This window comes from Venturia canescens, chromosome 3, assembly GCF_019457755.1.
Source record: "Venturia canescens isolate UGA chromosome 3, ASM1945775v1, whole genome shotgun sequence".
In the NCBI taxonomy this organism is placed as follows: domain Eukaryota; kingdom Metazoa; phylum Arthropoda; class Insecta; order Hymenoptera; family Ichneumonidae; genus Venturia; species Venturia canescens.
This window is the reverse complement of record NC_057423.1, coordinates 21,958,593-21,973,589: the sequence shown is the minus strand read 5'-3', so window position 1 is coordinate 21,973,589 and position 14,997 is coordinate 21,958,593. Positions and strand designations below refer to the sequence as shown.

At 37.0% G+C, this 14,997-nt stretch overlaps 1 protein-coding gene across 1 annotated transcript; it reads right to left on the bottom strand.

Moving 5' to 3' along the window:
- Positions 1–953: 953 nt before the first annotated feature.
- On the bottom strand, positions 954–7,481 carry LOC122407545 (uncharacterized). The gene is made up of 10 exons (XM_043413844.1): positions 7,324–7,481; positions 6,986–7,055; positions 6,436–6,507; positions 4,104–4,166; positions 3,806–4,009; positions 3,158–3,482; positions 2,926–3,070; positions 2,753–2,835; positions 2,634–2,678; positions 954–2,551 (listed from the first exon to the last, which is right to left on the bottom strand). The coding sequence occupies exons 3-8, from the start codon at positions 6,493–6,495 to the stop codon at positions 2,763–2,765; spliced, it is 870 nt and encodes a 289-aa protein (XP_043269779.1). The 5' UTR covers positions 6,496–6,507; positions 6,986–7,055; positions 7,324–7,481; the 3' UTR covers positions 954–2,551; positions 2,634–2,678; positions 2,753–2,762.
- Between the last annotated feature and the right edge of the window lie 7,516 nt (positions 7,482–14,997).

Here is a 14,997-nt window from a genome sequence, read left to right as displayed (position 1 = left end):
TATTCAAGTAAAGTTTCTAATATCATTCTAACAGTTCCGTGTTTTTGTTCTATTTATTCGTATGTATAACCTATTTACACATGATATATAACCACGCCAGTGACGATATATTCGCACTGGACAATATTTTGTAATCTGGTTTAATTGAAGGATTATTTCAGTCAACACTTATTTCCAATCGAACGAAATAATGAAATCTTGAAAAGTTTCGTTGACATATGCATCGCGCATTTTTTATATTCTTTTTCACACACACATCACAGACTACATTTACGCGGCCGCTTTGATACCGGTTTAATATATCATAAATTTTAACAAAATAAATAGTTATATGCACTTCTTTAGATGACGAAAATTATTTTTTTATTGATCCCGCACGCACTTCGTAATGTCGAAACTCTGTTCATGCGATCAAAAACTGACACACGGTTTGTATATATATATGTATATCGATCGAATTTATGACTGCTGTTACCAGCTGTGCTGCGTCGTGTGCTACGTTATGAAGTTGACGTCAGATTTCCAATCATCAACAACTAATTTCAACAACCAATCACAACGTCTAAAAATGGATGTCGTCAGATCCAACCAATCAGAAACTCGATAGCATCAAAGTGCCTTTGATGGTGTTATACTATAATATACAGACACATAAATTTTTGAATGTGTTGGTAACTTTTGCATAATCTTGAGCCCGTGCAAAGTTTTTTCTCAGCAATTACGCCACCAATAATGCTGATTTTGGGCTCATTCGATAGAGAATTTCTCAATTAGCTGAAAGTTCAATTTACAAAGTCGTACATAACTCATAGGCTTCGCAATTAAAGAAAATCACATGCCAATTTTACCCCCACCACCGCGAATCGTTTTATTCAGAGAAAGTATAGTCTCGGCGAGAGCTTCGGGCCAGCAGACGACAAGGCTGTCAATGTACTTGTCCCGAGACTCTACCGAGTCTCTTGATATAGTCTCGGCGAGAGCCTCGGGCCAGCAGACGACAGGGCTGTCAATGTACTTGTCCCGAGACTCTACCGAGTCTCTTGATTCGATTTCTCTTGTTTACCGATTTTCATAAATCTTTGGTTCGAACGTTTATTTTATATCAAATACAACTTTTCCCGTTGACATATCCTCGGGGTGCGCTCAGCGATTTTTTCCCCGTTCCCATATTTTTTTTCTAAGTGATATAGAGATTTTTTCATTCCAATATACTCCATTTCTCTCGTTCATTGTCATACACGTTTTTTTGCCTACATTTTTTAATCAATGATGTTTGTGAAAACTTTTTACAAATAAATAACATTGTTCGTAAATATCTCCGTATAAAAGTCAACAATTTTTTTATGAGGTCGAACATTTCCCCTTAATAACAAGAACATTTTCCATCAATACCGTTAGCGTATCGCGTCATGAATCTTTTCGTCCATAACAATTTTTCGTTTTCTCGTCCAACGTTGCTTTCTTGCTTCTGTCCTATAAACTTATGTTAATTAACTATTAATTATTATGTAAATGTAAACAATGTTTTTCGATCCGTTTAAGGGTTTTTTCACACGGTAGTGATTTCATGACATGCATATCCTTCGACAATAAAAGGCTCTTCTTCTGTTTCGGCGCTTTCGTTAAAATAGATTAATTTGTTTTTCAGTCAACATTGTTCAACTCACATTTTTGTAATTCATTATGACATTAAACATTTCATTTTATAAAATGAATATCATTTCAAACTAAGGACAACAACACAGCCATGAGGGATTAAAATTTGTTGGTTTAGACTCTTATTTTTTTTTAAATTCTATTCCCTTTCATATCACACTCTGTGGGACTGACTAGTTTTCATCTTCTTACGGATTACCTATGAGGGCAAATTTGCAAAATATTCAGTCGTTGCTCACAGCCAACGATTATTTGTCATTTAATAATTCCATTATCCCTTTTTAACCAAACTTCGCATACTTAAACATATATGGAATCCCTTATTTTTTGTTCTATTACCTGTCTTTCCCCGTTTTTTATTTTTGACCTCATGATCTTTAACGAGGCCAAAGGTCTACCAGACAAGATGCTCCTGTCTATTAATAATAAATTTTTAATGCAGTCGTGTAGGGGCTACGGCAAACCGGGCATGTTTGTGCGGGCCGAGCGTACTCCTCTACGTTAATAATTAAAATGTTAATAAAGCTCATTTCATTTTGCTGATTTATTCGTACCATTGCGTCATAGCATCTTTCGCAGAATGCGAGATGCCCGCATGGGATGAACGCCATCACTGGAGGAGCTACCATACATGCACGGCAAGATGAAAGTGCAAATGTTATAGTTTCGTCGTGAGATGGGCCTGCCACGTGTTGCCGTGCATGTATTCCAATCTCTTCGTAAACCGGTGGCTCCTCATAGTGTGGTTGCTCTAAATTCCTCTCACTCCTCTCTTCCTCTTCAATCACTTCCTCTCTCGGTTGTTCCTGAATAACTTCACCTCGTGGCTGATCATGAACCGCTTCGTCTCTGGGCTGTTGATATATTTCCAACGGGACTTCAACCTCGACTTGACCTATAAAAATAGTTAGCATAACTCTTTTCTCATGTTATATATTCGTTTTGAAAACCGGATCGCCATTGTTCTCAGTACGCACCTGCGATATCTTCGTTGACCGGTTCCGGATCAGGGTCTCCGTGCACTGGAAATATCGTATCAGTTTAGGACCGGAGCTATCAACCCGATAAAATATCAATTTAGTGTTCATTTTCTTACATCTTAGATGCTAGTTATTATTGCGGATAAAACCGCGCCGTCGGTGTTCCACTGCTGTCATTATGAAATCATTCATGCTGTATCTGGAATTAATGGAATGAATAAGAAAAAGACAAAAGACATTACATCTATGAGAAAAAATACAACACATTACATCGTTGCACGTAACAAACCTTCCAGAAGCGAGCTTCTCTTGCGCAGCTAGAATGCGTGCATCTTCTAGATGTTGAACGTTTCGTTCTCGTCGCCGGGGATTTAAACCGTTTCTTCTCCTATCTAAATCTTTGTCATTCGTCTCAATGAACTTGCGGAGATTATCTGTGGTTAGAAATTTTATTGATCATTAACCTTTTCCTCCCAAAAGCGTGCACGATATTTTCACTATAACATATCAACAAAACATACCGCAAAATTTCCACACTTGGCCATGTGGACCCCCTAAGCGTGCAGTAACGTGGCGGTTATAATTTTCGGCAATATTATTCGTGCGGATTGGGCTGTCCGCGACATTCAAAATATGAGCTCGGGGGGCCCACTGGTGCTGCAAATAACGTACAAAACGGTCTACAAACGGATATTCGTACGCAATTTGATTTGCTGCTTGCTCGATTATATTGAGTCCTTCATTGAATCTTTCTGTGAGAATCAATGGAAGACTCATCGCCATCCATAAAATTCCCTCGGGGACCGTGATTACCGGTCGGAGCTGCCGCCATTTTCGATAAACAGCCTACGCAAAAAAAGGGACAAGAACTGAAGTCAGAAACATCACTATAAATACAGCTAAGGATACGGTAATCCAGTTACGACTATGCCATGATTTTCTATTTTCCTCATTGCAGTTGAGCGTGGATGATAGATAAATCACGGTTATTCACCAAGAAATTAATTAATTCCTCCAATTCTTTGAAATAGTAAATTAACCGGAATGTACAGTAAATAAATTTTAAAGCATCTTCATTACTTTTATCGCCGATTTTTCATCGTCAATACTTCACGCATTAGATAACTCTTACGTTACAGATACCCTTATGACATTCTCTGACATATTACCTGGGTGAAGTGGAACCAGCAGCCTCGTATATTTGTTGTGGGTAAACATCTCTGAATCGATGTTAACAGAGCCTGCTCAAAATCAGAAATGATCGTCTCTAAATTGACTTGCAGATTCGGAGCCAATTCGAATATTTTTTCCCACACGTTCGTATACATTTCTATGGTGCGTTCTTCACACAAGACGTGAACGGCAGCAAAACCCTAAATAATGAGATCAAATCAAACAGTTGACAATTCAATCATCGAAAGAGAGTTTTCGAGGTCTGAAAGTATTATTGTTTTCTATCGAACTTACACTATCTGCGTACCGAACGTGAATCGTTAATAGCTGCATCATTGTCGGGCGATTAGGTACCACCTGCAAAAAAATGTTAACAGTCCATAAAAATCAAGGTGACTGTGATATGAGTCACTTTGAAATTTCAAAATTTCCGTAGATAAAATATATTTAATATATTGTAGCGAAACACACGCGCGACGGCCCGAGCCCGTCGAAACGAACGAAACTCCGCGATCTTTAGATGGCGGACAAAACATCGCGGCGACCACGCTCGTCGTTGTTGACAGGTGGCGGCCATCTTAGGCCGGTAGGCATGAGCCCGAGCGGGGCTACCGGCGTCGCTCTGAACTTCGCCGCGCTATATTTTCGGAAATTAATTCTTTTTGATTTTTATTATTTTAAGTCGCCCGAGCACGTAATTACGATCAAAATTTTCAGAAAAATAACACGAATTGAAGAAAAATGATCACAAGTCAAATTAATAACATAAAAACTGATCACAATGAAAAATGTAAAAAGCGACTACGACGCATGCGCGGGCAGAGCGTTGATGGGCTATAGGACGCGTACGTGACTTTTAGCGATTATAATTTTACGAATCATATTAAAACAAATAACAATGCCAAATTAAAGAAGAAATTGAGTAATAATTGATCAAATTGAAGTTTTTATTGTTTAACATCGGAATAAGCTGTAAATCATAAAAAGCGGTAGTCTGCGCATCGTATGCTAGCCCGCTCGACCAACGGGAGATCGCGAATCATGGCAACGGGCCAATCGGAGAGGACGTAACAAGTTGATGCGCAGAACCGGTCGAAAACTGAGATTCTCGGCGCTCGAGAATTTTATGGTGGGGAACGGGGTATAAGAAGCGCTGCGCGACTCATTCGAAAGACAGTTCTCCCTGGCTAAAGAATCAACTCGGACCTCTCTCAGTACATCAGCCTCAGCAATACTACACCTATCCTCAAAATTTTTGGGGTTCCCGTAGCGCGGACTCTCGGATCGACTCGGTGACGTCTCGATCCCATAGCCCGTGGACGGTGAATTGCCTATTTCCTTGGATGCCTGGATTCTCGGAGCGACTCGGCGACGTCTCGATCCCATAATCCAGGGTCCACACCTAACCTCTAAAAAATTTCCGGCTTTCCGTTGCACGGAGTTCTCGGATCGACTCGGTGACGTCTCGATCCCATAACACGTGGACGGAGGGTTACCTCTACCCTGTAAATGCACGGACTCTCGGAGAGATTCGGTGACGTTTCTATCCCATAGCCCGTGGTTTGCATCCTACCTTTTAACGTTTTATTTCTTTCGTATTGTTGAGGAGAATTAAAAATTCATCTTATTATCAAAAATTAAATTCACGTTTGAAAAACATTGTCCGAGGTGGTCCTGGTAGGGAGATCTAGACCCATTTAGAAAATAATCCAAGAAACGATAGTTGAAAATTGATTTTATATCGAGTAAAAAGAAATTCAAAATTGTAAAAGCGAAGAGATCCTCTTGGATTCATTTATATTTCTTTTTTAGAGAAAACAAGCGTAACAGGACATCGGGAAAATTAAACTTTGCATTTATAGCGAATTTTTAGGGTTAAGGCGTGTCGAAAATACAAGACAAAAGCGTTAATTAGAATAAAAACAAATTTTTTTTTGTTTCTTTGTTAATTTTGTACAATTAAATTCCGAAAATTGAGAAATTAAAAATTATCTCAGACAGAGAATTTGCAACGTTTTCGGGTCTTTCGGGTCTTTTTCTCGCCAGATCCGATTAAACAAAGCAAGACAATATTAAAATCAAAATACAAATTTTATTTTCCGCGAGCCAAAGTGCTAAATCTTCTTTATTTTTGTTAAATATCGATCAAAATTGAATAAAATCGATTATTTTATTATTTTCACAAAATTAACGGTGTCCGCGTTTCCTTCATACCTGCTCCTTATTATTAAGGTTGCTCGAACCGACGCGTGGCGGCGTTCAGGCCAGGTCGGCAAGAGCGTTTCGTTACAATATATATAAGAGAAAATCCATGCAAAGTCGGAAAGGCTCCAGGATTCTATAGATAGTGCCTGCAAGATGTTTAATTCTAAATTCTTACATGTTTCTATTTTGCTCTGTCGACCCTCTAAAACAAACTTGTTTTAGACCTTCTTCGTAGAGCGTTTAATTTTCTACGAAAATATGTGGGGGGGGGGGGGATTAGCTGAATAATCGATTATAGATGAAATAATAAATAAGGATCTCTCCTTAATATTAAGAGTTCATTTTTGGTGAGTACTTTCTATGCCTAGAAAATCATTTTTCTGTGTCGGATCCAAAAAAATAAAGTTGATTTTTGACTCACTGTAATGTATTGTAACGGCACACTCTGTGCCGAAGCCCCAACTGGCTCAACCGGCGCCATCTACCAGTAAACCTGTGAACAAAATAAACAATATTAATAATAATAATATTAACAATTTATTTAGTTAACAAACTAGTTGTAAGAGGGCGAATTTAAACAAATCTTACTCACAAGTAGAGCAAGCTATCAAAGGGAATATAAGGAACAGCGATAAACTGATCAATAGCTCTCAACTTGTCACTCTGACAAGTAGTATCCCCCTCATCGCCAGGGCAAGAGCCAGGCCGGAAAACCCAGACTTTGTCACGCTAAAGCACGACAGTCAAGGATCTCTCCAAGACTGAGCGACAAGCTTCTGTGAATAGGCTGAGTCCGGGGGTTCCTGACTAGGCTAGACCCAGCGAAGAGTGAATTAGAGCCATTCTCGCATGAGCACGACTGTGTCAGATTCTTCTGAGACAGAGCGAAGAAGCTCCTGCACTCCGTCTGAGTCCGATTAACTCGTAGGAGAAATTAATCTACTTTATAGGGAGTGAGCAGGGATACTTACATAACCTTGAGCCTCGCTGTGACTCTGTCGCTCCAGAACTCTTGCACACATATCCGCAGTCCCTTGACACCTGCCAGGGGAGTTCAAAAAAAGAATTAATAAAAATTAAAATACAATTATCAACTATAGTTAAGGACGCTGTCCCGTGCCTGGCTCAAAAGTAGGGAATGGAGCAGCGTCGCATAACCTCAAAGGAAAATTGAGGATTCGGGAGACAAACAAGGAAAATTCTGCCGAGCGCTCGCACAAAATTAAAGGGAAAGAGTTTCTGGATTAACGGATACGCAAACTAATAAGGAGTAATTAAATTCAAAAGGGAGTAAACACGGGAGATATACACGGAGACACTTGGCACAGGTATCACTGCTCACTATCCCGATACACAAACCGAGAGCGAGACAAAACACTACATATAATTGTTTAAAAGACACCCGCGAACAAAAACATCATTGTAAAAGTTGCGATCACAAAATTTATAAATTTGGTAGCTCGACACGCGAACATATATTCATGCATTCGAAACCATAAAGAGCCGCCATATTGTTAAATACGCACTCCGACCAGCTGTCACGAGATCTTGCGAGTGGGGCGCCACTGGAGACACGCGGGCGAAACACAAACTAGCAGACGTCGATATCGACAAAGCCGACTATCAACGCGACGCACTGCGGATCAATTGTATACCAATAAACTAAACATGGCACACATACCACGAACAAACACGAACAGCCCAGACTTCACTTTAAATGAATCAACACACACACAATTTGTTTGCAATTTCTTTATTGTCCCATCAACATTGTAGATGAACTCTGAATAAAACGATTGTGATTTCATGGAATCTAACATTCAAACAAGGTCTCTACTAATTTACACCCTCTATCGTGTCCCGAATCAATTAAATTAAGAAATAAGAAAAATAAACACGTTTCAGTATACATATGAGGTATCATGAGGCATTCCTTTGTAAGCTTTAATTTACAAAAAGAATACAATTATTAGTTAAAAATAATAAAGTTTTACTCAAAAGTGGTTTTTTCGACTCAATTTTCGTGTTAATTGAAAATACATATACAGAAACATATTTTGGATAGAATTTAAAACATTTATTTTGTTAAAACCATTAATCGCGTTTGTAATAATGAAAACCTTCTAATAGAAAGTATCGTTGATTTGAAAAAAATACAAGGAAAAATATGCCTACGATGAAACTAGTCTTAAATAACAGAATTTTAAAACATTATATTTTAGGCAACCTTTTGAGAAAAATAATAATGGCATACATCTTTTGAAAAAAGTGTTTTTTTACTTCAGAAACAAAAAGAACGTTGACATTAGTAATAAACATTTTTTATAACTCGAAATAAAAGTGCTCTTCAAATCACAAAAAAAATATGATGGTGTCTGTAGATATATTAATTAATTTTTGTTAAAATTGTAACTCTTGACAGAGAACAGATAAAAATCTAAAAATCGACGTGAATGCTTCTTTTATAGGGTCCTATTTTATTTTAAAAAACACGAGAAAAATTGAAAATGGTCGGGGTCAAAGGTTATATAAAATGGCGTGAAATACTTCATATATATTTTTCATTGCATTGTATCACAGGTAATTCGAGAATTTACGTAGCTCAAACTGCAGCCTCCTTTATGAACATACTTGTGAAAGTATCTATAGGATCAATGGTCCAACTATATATTGTTATTGAGTTACCTTAAATGTGCCATCGATATGAGCTTCATGAGCTTTATCGAGTTCGGCGAGCATCAAATCTGAGGCAAAGTAAATTGCAACCTTGCTGCGGGAAGTTGCCGTCCAACCTCGGTATATGTTTCGAAGCGGTTCGTAATTCGCGAGGGCAATTGCAAATGCAGTTGCACTCTCCGGAACTGCTGGAAGACTTCCTGATCTGGCATGGTTCAGAGTCGATCTCAATGACTCGTAAGTCACTTCTAGCGAAGCCCTTGCAAATCTACAATGCATTACATGTTTTCATATTTGTAATCTTTTCTATTTTTTTCGGTTTGATATTCATAGTATTACATCGTTTCCATCGTACAATTTTTTAGTATACACTAAGTACCTTGGGTCTAAACACACAGTGTCAAAAATCTCTTTCAATTGAGTATGCGTTTCGCACGCCATACGTCTCATCACCGAGATCATCTCTGTTCTTTCTTGTTCTTGGAGATCAGCAGTGTGACTGTGTCCCTGTTTTTCTATTACACGCCCATCTTCCTGAACAATAATGCTCCCTGAACAATTGTTTGCTCCACTACGAAAAGCACACCGATAAAGCGATGTATTACCTTTCCTGTAGTATGCGTAGCCTCCATACAAATACCGAGCTGTATTTGATCTCTGACCAGGTACTCTAATCATCTGCAATATAATGGTACTAAAAATATATCGGAAAGCAATTTTCCTATGAAGAACCGATAACCTTGAAGGAATCATCACAGTATGATCAGTCAAACGGACCAGGATTATTCTTTTTTTTGGAATAATACCACTAATCAACAATACAGAAAAAATTTGTAATTCATTCTTATAAATTTTTACTCATTATTATTATTATTTACTCTACGCATTATTATTTATTGAAAATAGCGTGTTGAATATATGGAGACAATTGGTGCCCACACTTGTAACCGCAGTATGCATCGGAAGGAAAAATATCAAATTGGTTATTAATCTGTAAGGAACTCGCCGTGTTCCTATGGAGGATTTTTTTTTTAATTTGGACAAATGGCGGCGGCGGTTTGAAAAAAAAATACCGAATGTAGTCTGTGATTTTTTCAAGTTTTCCGTGTAAAAAAATATGCAGATTTAAAAAAAAGGCTTCCATAGTAATATAAATAATGATATAAAAAATATTTAGCATGCATTTCAAAGTGATAGCTGGAAATTTGTCCCAGTGAGTGAGCACCGTTTTCAAAAGGGGGGCATTTCGAGAAAAGCGCATTGAAGGTCCGCCCATGCGCTGCCTCACGCCGCCACGATACTTCTTTCAAAGAAAGATCGTAACGATCATAACAATTTGGTTCTAATTAAAAGTTTTGTGAGAACATGCACATATGTATGTATTTTAAAATGAGACCAAAAAATCGATATTTTTTTAAATTTTACACTGTGATGATCCCTTAAGTACCGCAAAAAAACAATAGACGTTCAACATTTCTCTTCCGATTTTCATGCTAAATATGTAATCGGTGCGACTTAATGAAATGAGATTACTTTTGAAGTCACACGGACGATTCCGGTGAATTGATTGGAAAAATCTACGAGACATTTCGCGTAAGTTAATGTGTTTTTTAATAATTACTAATAAAAAGTGGAAACTCAAGTCAAACGAAGTAACGAAAAATCGATTTGTTTCCTATTTGGGGCAGATTCGTCGAGAAATTCGTAGACAATAATACTCACAATGATTCAAAAGCGTCGATATAGTATAGTATATAAAATATCGCAAAAGCGTCCTCGTTATTTTCACTGCACACACCCACTTATACACTACAAAGACACTAAAAATATGTAACTTAAAACACTAAAAATATTCATAAACTAAACTCAATACAAAAAACAACTTAACGAAACAATATAACGAAATGGATAAAACTAATTCAATATTAAATGTAAAAAAATGTAGATATAAGTATGTATGCACAAAAGAAAACTCGGAAGACTCGTTACGCTCGATGCGGTGGTCAGAGACAGAATACTTGGGATGGAAAATAACATTTGAACTGGTGATACATTTTTCTTGTTATTATTTTTGCGTACGCCTAGCTGAATGGGGTGTCAAAAAAGATGGATATAAACAGACTAAGCACCGTAATACGGGAGCGAGTGAAACAGAATGTGTTTATGGTCTTCACGGGGCTTGTAAACACGGGCGCATTTTTATTGCTTACTACTGCTGCTACCTGTTTAAATTTTTTTCAATAAATTCGGTGCTCAACCGCAAAACACTTGCAAGAGAAGAATACAAACGGGGATCGAAATAAATGGGTACGTTAGAGACGGATTAGTACTTTTACGTTAAGCGAAAGTATGTTCACTACACGCTCACTTTTCATAACCGCAAAAATGTTCTCATATGTGAATGATAGGGAAAAATCGATACCTCGTTTATGAAAGAAGCGTTGCCAAAATAGGCGGTATAGCATAAAATGGAAACGTAGCAAAAATTATTTTTGTGTTCGATTCACAATCATAAAAAAACGTCAAGGTTTTAATAACTATTGTAATTTCTCAGAACGACCATAACCGTTGAAAAATATGTCAATTTCATATCTAAGTATTTTTTGTCGTTATTATTGTTTCCCTAGTGTAAAATATCTATGCCCAATCATGAAATATACTTTAATAATTTATATAATTACCTACTTTTTTACATTTCAATGATAATTTATTTTCTATTCAAAAGTTCTATGCCGTGGGAAAAATTATACTACCATCTTAATAATAAATATTGTGAATGAAACATAAAGTACAAAGAGCTTTTACTATTTTTTCCTAAGTAGATTTAAAGAAAAAATCCACTCAAGAAGTATACTTCCTGTTCAATTGATCAATAACAAAAATTCATGATAGGGTATTAACTCAGATATTTCTTAATAGTCAGCCTATGTTATTAAATTTGAATAGGAACTTGATTTTTTCTCGTGTGATTGCGAGAACAGTACGGAAATGGCATGGGCCACTATTCAATTTCGGGCTAAAGAACCTTGAAGTTGAAGAATGAAAATAAAAAATATCAATTTTTTTTAATCACACTAATGTATATGAATTTTTTAATATAAATCTGCTATCACTCGCTTAGTCAGATATACAATACCAAACGGATTTAATTGGATAAAAAAGACCAAATCCAATTGAATGCATGATATAAAAATTGTTTCTCCTCTGTCAATGTATACGAACAATTTTTGAAGGAATTGCTATTTCCGATTATATTACAGTAACACGATATTGCGAACAATTGTAGTACCGGAGTGACGAATAGAGAATCATTCAGTGTTATTATATGCTAACTATTGTTGACAATTCGATTAAAAATCTTCAAACAATTCGTTGTGAAGTTCGTTGCAACAGAATAAGACGTGCTGATAGAGCTTTCGTTCAGGAAGACGTGGAGAAAGAAAGTCGTCTGATTGAATATCAAGAGACTCGGTAGAGTCTCGGGACAAGTACATTGACAGCCCTGTCGTCTGCTGGCCCGAGGCTCTCGCCGAGACTATACTTTCTCTGAATAAAACGATTCGCGGTGGTGGGGGTAAAATTGGCATGTGATTTTCTTTAATAGCGAAGCTCATGAGTTATGTACGGCTTTGAAAATTGAACTTTAAGCTAATTAAGAAGTTCTCTGTCGAATGAGCCCAAAATCAGCATTCTCGGTGGCGTATTTGCTGAGAAAAAACTTTGCACGGGCTCAAGATTATGCAAAAGTTACTGACACATTACGAGTTCGACGTATACGTATACGCGTTTTGACATAGTTAGTGGTAGTAGAGTTGTGCCTCTACGCATTCTGATTGGCTCAACGATGTCGGCTCCTCCAGCTGCTAGGCCGACCGCGGGTGGAGCTCAAGAGTTAGAAGAAGGCCTAAAATAGCGAACAGGCATTCTGTATATCAAGAGACTCGGTAGAGTCTCGGGACAAGTACATTGACAGCCCTGTCGTCTGCTGGCCCGAGACTCTCGCCGAGACTATACTTTCTCTGAATAAAACGATTCGCCGTGGTGGGGGTAAAATTGGCACGTGATTTTATTGAATTACGAAGCTCAGGAGCCATTTAGCAACTTGAAAATTGAAGTTTAAGCCAATTGAGTAATTCTCTTTCGATTCCGCCCTAAAACAGCATGATCGGTGTTGTAATTGCTGAGAAAAAACTTTGCACGGGTTCAAGATTATGCAAAAGTTACCAACACATTCAAGAATTTATGCGTCTGTATTTATAAACACCATCAAAGGCACTTTGATGCTCTCGAGTTTCTGATTCGTTGGATCTGACGACATCCATTTTTAGACGTTGTGATTGGTTGTTGAAATTAGTTGTTGATGATTGGAAATCTAACGTCAACTTCAGAACGTAGCACACGGCGCAGCACAGCTGGTATCAGCAGTCATAAATTCGACCGATATACATATATATATATGTACAAACCATGTGTGAGTTTTTGATCGTATGAACAGAGTTTCGACATTACGAAGTGCGTGCGGGATCAATAAAAAAATAATTTTCGTCATCTAAAGAAGTGCATATTACTATTTATTTTGTTATTTGTGATATATTAAACCGGTATCAAAGCGGCCGCGTAAATGTAGTCTGTGATGTGTGTGTGAAAAAGAATATAAAAAATGCGCGATGCATATATGTCAACAAAACTTTTCAAGATTTCATTATTTCGTTCGATTGGAAATAAGTGTTAACTGAAATAATCCTTCAATTAAACCAGAGTACGAGAAATATTGTCGAGTGCGAATATATTGTCAGTGTGGCGTGGTTATATATCATGTGTACATAGGTTATATATACGAATAAATGGAACAAAAATACACGCAACTGTTAGAACGATATTAGAAACTTTAATTGAATAAATATTTTCTAATTTATTTCTTGTGTCGTGATTATTTTTAAACATCCCCATATTTTGCTTGATATTCAGTTTGGCTCTGCCCTCTCCGATCCTTGTTTTCACCCACTCAGTTTGCAGCGGATCGATTCATATTCTTAATTCGTTCCCTAATATGTGTTCTATGATTTTCTACTCCTTCATGATGATTGTGGTAATATGATTCGAGAGGTTTCTAACCATGATCTTGAATTGCACATTTTGTAAATCAGATTTTCAAAAAAAAATCTGGTCTTGGTATAGTGTGTAGTTATTCTTTTCCCATTAGGTCTGTCGAGTGATAAATTTGGAAACTTTTCCAGAAAGCCTTTGGATGCTTTTTTTGCTAATGATATGAAAAGTCGTATCTTAGGAATGCGGTATGCAAACACAAATTTTGATAACAAAACTTATAGAATGACATGTATGTTGAGTATTTCCACTTTGCAAACTACAAATATGGAATTATTATAAAAAAAATTCATTCCGATAAGTCTACTGTTGCTCAGTTTTGGATGCGATCAAATATGATGCCTACCAACATCCCCAGAAACTTACAGAATTGCTGAATGCAATGTGCGCTATGTCATTTTAATGTAACATCATGACTTTTGACAACTTTTCATTATAATGCTGTAGATTCGGATCATTAAAATACTGCAAAAATCTGCAAACTATACAATTCAAATACTGTGCCATTCATTTTACATTTTGACTCTAACTGTAACATCTATATGAAGTAAAAAATTGATTATAAAAGTCTTCAGTTGCTCATTTATGGATAGATTTGAAATTGCTGTCTTCGAAGCTCATTGCGCAGATACATTGAACCGCAGCAGATACCTGCGAACTCTGAAATTTCTGTGGATAAATATATATGCGACGGATCACCCCTTATCTTTGATTATGGTAATATGTAATGGAACTTGGTTCGGCAAGTTTTTAAGTGTTCCTTTTCAAAACTTTGATATTTCTGTGTTGCAGCATGTGTGCCAATCATTCAAATCATTTCCTCCAACCGTATCATGTAATCTAGAAAATTCATCACAAAAGTCTTCCGCATTTCTAGATACCTCAATTTTTCTTTTTCTACTCCATTGTGAGTTTTCGAATTTCTAAATTAATTTCTGAATTGTCCTGAAATGGTTTTTCTCCAAAACCAATGCAGGTACCTTAAACGTTTTTGAATTCTGTTGCTTTGTTGAATTAAGTTCGCTTAGTTTTTTTTGCTGCTTTGAGTTCTGGCATAATAAATGTTAGAAGTTTTCGGGTACTTTATTTCAGCAACTATCAAACTGTGGATAATTAGACCTCAGCGGCCACTTACAAACTTTGGAAATATATTTCATTGAGGGCACGTTTTGGATGAAATCAAATCTCTAGATTCAGAATG